The following is a 7,500-nucleotide window of genomic DNA, read 5'->3' as shown; positions in this document are numbered from 1 at the left end:
AGCGGCGGTTCATGGAGTTGAGGCACGGCGGGAAGGGGAAGGTCGACAACCGGTTGATTTCCTTCTCGTTCTCTTCCATCTGAAGGTATGAGAGGATGATGAACCAGGGTGAGTGTTAGCAACATGCACTTTAACATCAGTCCGTCGGGACGATGAAATAAGTGTCCCAAATTGATATGGAGTGAATCGAGTAATGGGTCAAGAGCCAATGGCGTTTCAAGCTTTTTTATTTCTTCCATTTATAGGCCAGGTCAATTCTCAAGTGTAATTGGGGTGGAATGAATAATGCAAAATTGCAAAAACTCACAAGGGGCAGAAGATTGTCATCTGAGTTGGAATGTGATTCTGAAATGGAAGCACATTGGATTAGATTAGATTAAAATGTTACGTCCAACAACGTTTCCATCCCTAGAGGGCAGTAGGTACCTAGTCTATGAGGTAACCCTGGTCAGGTTTTTTAAGGTCACAGGAAGATGAAAAATTATGAAGATGAAGAAGAGGTAAAGGATAGTATATGATAGAATAGTATCAGTATATTTATAGGATAGTATATGATAGAATAGTATCAGTATATTTATAGGATAGGTATAGGATAGTATATGATAGTATAGTATAAGTATGGTTATTATAGGATAGGTATAGGATAGTATAGTAGTGTACAGTTATAGGATAGTATAGTATAAGTATAGTTATAGGATAGGTATAGGATAGTATAGTAGTGTATAGTTATAGGATAGTATAGTATAAGTATAGTTATAGGATAGGTATAGGATAGTATAGTAGTGTATAGTTATAGGATAGTATAGTATAAGTATAGTTATAGGATAGGTATAGGATAGTATAGTAGTGTATAGTTATAGGATAGTATAGTATAAGTATAGTTATAGGATAGGTATAGGATAGTATAGTAGTGTATAGTTATAGGATAGTATAGTATAAGTATAGTTATAGGATAGGTATAGGATAGTATAGTAGTGTATAGTTATAGGATAGTATAGTATAAGTATAGTTATAGGATAGGTATAGGATAGTATAGTAGTGTATAGTTATAGGATAGTATAGTATAAGTATAGTTATAGGATAGGTATAGGATAGTATAGTAGTGTATAGTTATAGGATAGTATAGTATAAGTATAGTTATAGGATAGGTATAGGATAGTATAGTAGTGTTTGGTTATAGGATAGTATAGTATAAGTATAGTTATAGGATAGGTATAGGATAGTATAGTAGTGTATAGTTATAGGATAGGTATAGGATAGAATATTATGGTATAGTACGGGTGAGTCTCTGTGTGTTAACGGTTGCTACGACGACATACCTCCTGGCTCTCTCACTGGGCCTTTGTGGGGGATCTGTAAGACACAGGACAGGATATGACATGATCGCCGTGACAACTGTCAGAGGGGGGGGGGGGGAGGGGGGGGGGGGTTAGGCCCTGGCACATCGCCACATGTTACACAACCACTTCTGGAGTGCGGGAAAAACACTTTATGATCCAGAGGAATGTACTTCCCTATCATAAACACATCAACAACATAATGACAGGAAAGGGAGTCGATTCTCACGATACCTGTTCTAAGATAATTAGATGAAACGGGACGTTGGGGCGAGTTACGGCACGAAGAACAGAATTTCTGAGCCGGAGTGTACGTGGTACAGTCGGAGTGACAGGGAGTGATACGTCCTTTATTATGTCATTAAAGAATCATTAAACCCAGTCCAGGAAGTTGCATGTTGAATACATGGAGTATCACCATCTGTGAGGAGGGTGCGTGTGCGCGCGCGCGTGTGCGCGCGCGTGTGCGCGCGCGTGTGCGCGCGCGTGTGCGCGCGCGTGTGCGCGCGTGTGTGCGTGTGCGTGCCTGCGTGCGTGTGTGTGTGTGTGTTCAGTTGGAGTAACAGAGAGACGTCCATTATCACGTTCAGAGTCCTCAAACTCACATTAAACAGTTCCACACATGGCGTAAAGCAGGGGTTCTCAAAGTTTTGACAGCTGAGGGCCAATTTAGGAACCCAAAATTTGACTGAGGGCCGCTAAAGGAATTTTTTTTTGGCGGGAAACGCCGTCAGCATCCCAGTGGTGAAAAAAAACATTGCACCGTGGACCTCTGGGAGTGAGGTCAAGTGAGGTGAAAATCACTAAAGACATGTCGAGATTAGAGTCAACATGACATTTCAACTTTAATCTTGACATTTCGAGTTTAATGTCGACATGTTGACTTTAAAGTCACGCCAATTATTATTTTTTTCTTCATGTGTGGCCCTAATACTCCGTCATACGTAGAAGAGGATTAGGGCCACACATAAGAAAAAAATATAGTTCTGACTTTAATCTCAGAATTCTGAGATTAATGTCAGAATTCTGATTTTAATGTCAGAATTCTGATTTGCACCAAAACAACACATGTTCCAGTTTCACTCACCTTTTGGTCTTCCATTAACGAAATGGCTTCTTCTTCCTCCTCCTACTGCATAAAGCAAAGTGTCTCTCCCACAGGGTCCTTACAGGTACCCGTAGTTCTGACTTTAAAATCAGAATTCTGACTTTTTTCTCAGAATTCTGGGATTTATGTCAGAATTCTGAGTTTAAAATCAGAATTCTGTGTGTGTGTTTGTTTTGGTCAAAGGGATACTTCACCCATTTAGAACCGGCGTTTTATCATTATAAAATCGCTATTGTAATATAAATAAATGTATAAATAAATATCAGTCTAAACCAGTCTCCCCTTGGCCCATTTTTTCTCATCTAATTTTCTCCCGAAATGACGTCAAATGACGCGTTTGACGTCATCTCGGGAGAAACCTCTTGTCCCGCTAGAAGGGCCGAGGACTACAACACACTTTTGGTGGCAAATTTTTCCACCAATAAGGAATGAGAGGGGGCGGGAGCTCACGTACTGAGGGCGAATGAGGGGGACGGGAGACCGACAGGTGGGCGGGGCAGCGAGCGCAATGCACTGTGGTAGTTGGAGGTTTTCTTACTTTGAGCCAGAGAGACCATGAAAACACTCTTTCTGCCTTTTTTCAGGCTAGGATGAACCGATTTCAATTTTTTTTACATTTATAATACATTGAATTATTTAATTCATAAAACCTTCATATTCCCACCGGTGAAGTACCTCTTTAAGTATGTCTGTGTGTGTGTATGTATGTGCGCTTGCATGTGTGCGTGGGTGTGTATGTGTTGTTGTGTGTGCATGTGTGTGTGTGTGTGTGTGTGTGTGTGTGTGTGTGTGTGTGTGTGTGTGTGTGTGTGTGTGTGTGTGCGTGCGTGCATGCGTGTCTGTGTGTTCGTGAACGTGAGTGCCTGCGTGCGTGTGCGTTTGTGTGTGTGTGTGTGTGTTTGTGTGTGTCAATGCCAATGAGGCTGTTGCAGGAGTTGTGAACCCTGACCTTTCTCAGCAGAATGTTGGAGGTTGAGATGCTGGGGCTCAGGTCCAGACCGGGGGAGCAGCAGGGCCCAAAGCACTGGTCCTCACTGCACAGGGAGAGGTTGGACTGGGAGGGGGGGATGGGGGGGGAGGGGGGATTAGCATGTGTCAGAGGAATAAATCAAGAGGATAAGTTAGAGGAAGTAAATTACACACTTATTGTATTTTGTACGTCCTGGCACTTGACAATAGTACTTAGCATTGTGCAGCATCTTATCCTAGCTAGCTCTGTTGTATACGGGGAAGGGGTTAACCCTATGATTGTTAGTGCTTGGCACTTCTATTAACATCCTTACTGTACCGACAGCGATGATATAATTTGTTGTTTCTCTTTCCTCTGACAAATGTACCTATTGTAAGTCGCTTTGGATAAAAAAAAGTGTCTGCCAAATGCTTTAAATTTAAATAAGGCTGGTAATATCGTCTCAGAACAGACCAGTAGGTCATCTATGAATACGGGCCACCTGTACTCATACCTTGGAAACAATGAAAACAAAGCTTGTATGGACCTATCCCTACAGTGCCACCCTTCCATCCATTCAGCTACCCTTTATACATCTTTCCCTTATTCCATTGTAATGGAAAATCACTATTTTGCTTTGCTTTCTGTTGTTTCAAGCTTTTTTCCAAGTTGCCCTTTTGACGTCCTTTCCGGTCTCAGTGCATTTATAGCGTTCCTGATCGTCTTTGTGATTGTGTCATGAAATTGGCTAGTCGTTGTTTATTGTTAGCTACATTAGTCTCTTTAGCAAACCATCCCGAAAACAATGTACGTAAAGATTGGTGACGGAATAAAGTAACAATGTAATCAAGTGTGTAAGAGCATTTAAATCAACATTAAAATGACCAACGTGGTGCAAATACAAAAAATAAATCTCTTCACGGGCACAGCCAGTTTGTTGAGAGCGTCATCACTGCTCTCGGTCTGCTCTCAGATTTCTGAAAGATGAAAACGAAAAGGGGACCCACACAGTGCCGGCCCCCTTGCATGACTCACTCAGTGCCGGCCCCCTTCCATGACTCACTCAGTGCCGCCCCCCCCCCTCCCTGACCCACACAGTGCCGGCCTCCCCCCTCCCTGACCCACACAGTGCCGGCCCCCCCCTCCCTGACTCACACAGTGGCGGTGTCACACCAAATTTGTACCGGCTGCCAAATTTGTACCGGGTACTTAATCAGTTGTCCGTTGCCAGGCAACAAACAACAGATTACGTAAGGGGTTGTCCGTTGCCAGGCAGGTTTCAGAAAACATTCCCGCTCATGTTGCCAAAGACGAAATAACATAATACAGATAACGGATCGCTAGATAACACTTGTTTTTACTTTATATTTGTATTGTATGTAATTGTTTAATCGAATTTAGCTAGTAAACTGAGTGTATAAAGCAGGTTTCGAAAAACATTCGTGCTCATGTTGCCAAAGACGAAATAACATTACACAGATAACGGATCGCTAGATAACACTTGTTTTTACTTTATATTTGTATTGCATTTAATTGTTTAATCAAATTTGTAAAATAAGTGTTATCTGTCTTGTCGTGCTCAATGAACGAGTTCGCGAATGTTCTTGAACCTTCCTACGTCATTCGACGCGATCGTCTGTTGCCAGGCAGGTTTGGAATGGATTACGTAAGGATGACGTACCCGGTACAAATTTGGCACCCGGTACAAATTTGGTGTGACAGCGGCCCCCCTCCCTGACTCACTGAGTGCCGGCCCCCCTCCCTGACTCACTCAGTGCCGCCCCCCTCCCTGACCCACACAGTGCCGCCCCACTCCCTGACTCAATCAGTGCCGCCCCCCCTCCCTGACTCACACAGTTCAGGCAGGGCCCGGCCTTGTCCCCCTGCTGGCGGGCCCGCTCCCTCTCCTTCTCCAGCAGCCAGGCCTGCTGCTCCAGGGAGACCTGCAGCTCGGCGTTCCTCTTCCGCAGACGGTTCTTGTCCAGCAGGCAGTCCGTGTACTCCAGCTGCAGGCTGTCCCGGCTCCTCAGCGCCTGAAGTGTGAATGAAATGAGTTATTGAAATGTACGTCTCATCGTCTCCGGTCTTTACAGATTTTCACACAAGGTGACCCTGATTTCAAGAAAAGAGCAGAAAGGTTTACACTGATTTTATGTTTCCATGCATCATCATATGCGTTTTACCACTGTACTATTCTGGCATGGCTCGTACGGTTCAGTTTGGCGTGGTACGGTTTGGTGCGGCTCGGTACGCTTCAGTACGTAAAGAGTCAAGCTGCTGAGAACTGTCGCCATTCTCATACACAAGAATGCACGCTTTATTGTATTCTTATAGGTCTATCTATATTCCTACAATTTGTAACTTTGACAACTTCTCGCTCCGAGCAGCAACCATGGTTGACGTCACCGCAGTCAACTCTGAAGCGGGGGGGGTCACTTTGGGAGAGCAAAAAGTGCCAATGGAGAAACGCGTATCGTCTGGCACATGCTTCAACCGACTTACACTCATGGACTGATTGAAGGCAGGTGTGATTTGCAGTGTTTCCTATTACAGCTCGCAGAGGCACATATGGGGCTAGCGGGGTGAGAGGTGCTAACAAGCACGGATACATGACGGGACTCACTGACCTGGTCCCTCTCCTTCTCAAGCTCCGTGGTCTGGTTGAAGTAGGACATGCTCCTCTTCTGCTCCGTTTCCCAGTCCATCTGAAGGGTCCTCACCTTCAGCTGAAGCTGCTCACACTGGCCCTCCAGCTGTGGTCATAACACACACACAGTGAGCTAGGGTGGGGTCAAAACCAGAACCAAGGTCACTGTTCTCTGGGAAATAGTGAGCTCAAATACAGAGATACGGTAAGCTAGCAATGAGTTGAAGTCACTGTAACCAGAGAAAGGCCAAACTACTTTGAAAGATTTATTTGGTAAGCTAGCTGGGTCAAAGACTGAGCTATGTTAAACCGACGGCCATAAAGACACAAATTCAGCTTGCTGTTACAAGAGATATGGTATAGCTACGTTGAAAACATATTGATATGGTAAGAAGCTAAGCTAAAAACAGGGTCACCTTGTTGTTATTGGCAGTAAGCGAAACTACGTTGTAACATACAAACTCAGCCCAATGTAGTTGGAGATATTGTAAACAAAGCTCAGCTACAATTATCAAAATATCAAATGTCAACACACTGTTATAGGTGGTAGGCTAGGCTAAGATACACTTCAGCACACAGGGCTTAGCTTGCCGGCTAGTAGGCAGGCTAAGCCCTGATTTTATTGACGATAACCCAAGTTTAGCTCGACTTAGTTAAACTGCAAATAAATCACGAATGAAATTCAAGTTTTTTCCGGGCCCACCTCTTCCACCTGCTCCTCTGTGCTCTCCAGCTCCTCCTGCAGTCTGGTGATGGTGTCACACATCTCCTGCCTCTGCTCCACCGCCTCCTTGCGGTCCTGATGCAGGATGTCCATCAGGGCCTGTCGTAGGAAACCATGGCCCAGAGATCAATCAGCATTTAAGAGAATCCAAGTTGCACATCCATCCTGGGTAGGAAATGTGGCTTAATAATAAGAAGAGGGGAATTGTATCAAAGCTTTCGGCACACCTCTGAAGACCAGAGGTGTTATTCTTAATTCTCCCGAAATGATGAATTAATTAACTAATTAATTAACAATTCCGCAATCAATTCTAATCCTATTTTCTTAATCTAGGAACATTCTGCTAACAATCGTAGTTACGTTGAAATTCAGTCTTATGGGTATGATATTTGAATTCCACTCCAGTGGGCACTGGTTCAAACTGGTTCAAACGCACTTTCCTGACAAGGAGCAAATGCTGTGTGCGTAATACGGGGGGTATCCGGGGGGGCTCGATCCCCCCGATTTACCCATGAGACCACCTGAAAGCCTCAAAAGCAAAATTTGAAGGGTGTCTCAAATTTTGTCAAGAAAATAAAAAGTAAAATATTTTATTGTCACTAACGGTGACTTAAATGTTTAAGGAATTCAAAACATTTATGCACAAATAGGTTATTTTTTGCCAAACAGAGCTAGCCAGCCCTGTGTGCGTACGCAAATTAGCAATGTTCGCCAAACAGAAGAAAGACATAATGT

The 7,500-nt window shown here is 43.8% G+C and overlaps 1 protein-coding gene across 3 annotated transcripts in view; it reads right to left on the bottom strand.

The window, feature by feature from the left end:
• zmp:0000000896 (caspase recruitment domain-containing protein 10) overlaps positions 1-7,500 on the bottom strand; it is a 39,185-nt gene that overhangs the window by 11,042 nt on the left and 20,643 nt on the right. For all 3 annotated transcript variants that reach the window (XM_056604902.1, XM_056604903.1, XM_056604904.1), the window contains exons 7-13: positions 6,745-6,864; positions 6,022-6,147; positions 5,248-5,427; positions 3,395-3,499; positions 1,320-1,353; positions 308-345; positions 1-79 (exon numbers count right to left, since the gene is read on the bottom strand). The exon at positions 1-79 is cut by the window's left edge and continues 10 nt beyond it. In XM_056604902.1, coding sequence (XP_056460877.1) covers positions 1-79; positions 308-345; positions 1,320-1,353; positions 3,395-3,499; positions 5,248-5,427; positions 6,022-6,147; positions 6,745-6,864 — 682 coding nt within the window. The remainder of the gene's footprint in view (positions 80-307; positions 346-1,319; positions 1,354-3,394; positions 3,500-5,247; positions 5,428-6,021; positions 6,148-6,744; positions 6,865-7,500) is intronic.

The sequence above is a fragment of the Gadus chalcogrammus genome, chromosome 2 (genome assembly GCF_026213295.1).
Source record: "Gadus chalcogrammus isolate NIFS_2021 chromosome 2, NIFS_Gcha_1.0, whole genome shotgun sequence".
Lineage (NCBI taxonomy): Eukaryota > Metazoa > Chordata > Actinopteri > Gadiformes > Gadidae > Gadus > Gadus chalcogrammus.
Note: the sequence above shows the minus strand (reverse complement) of the source record. Positions and strands in the feature narration are given on the sequence as shown.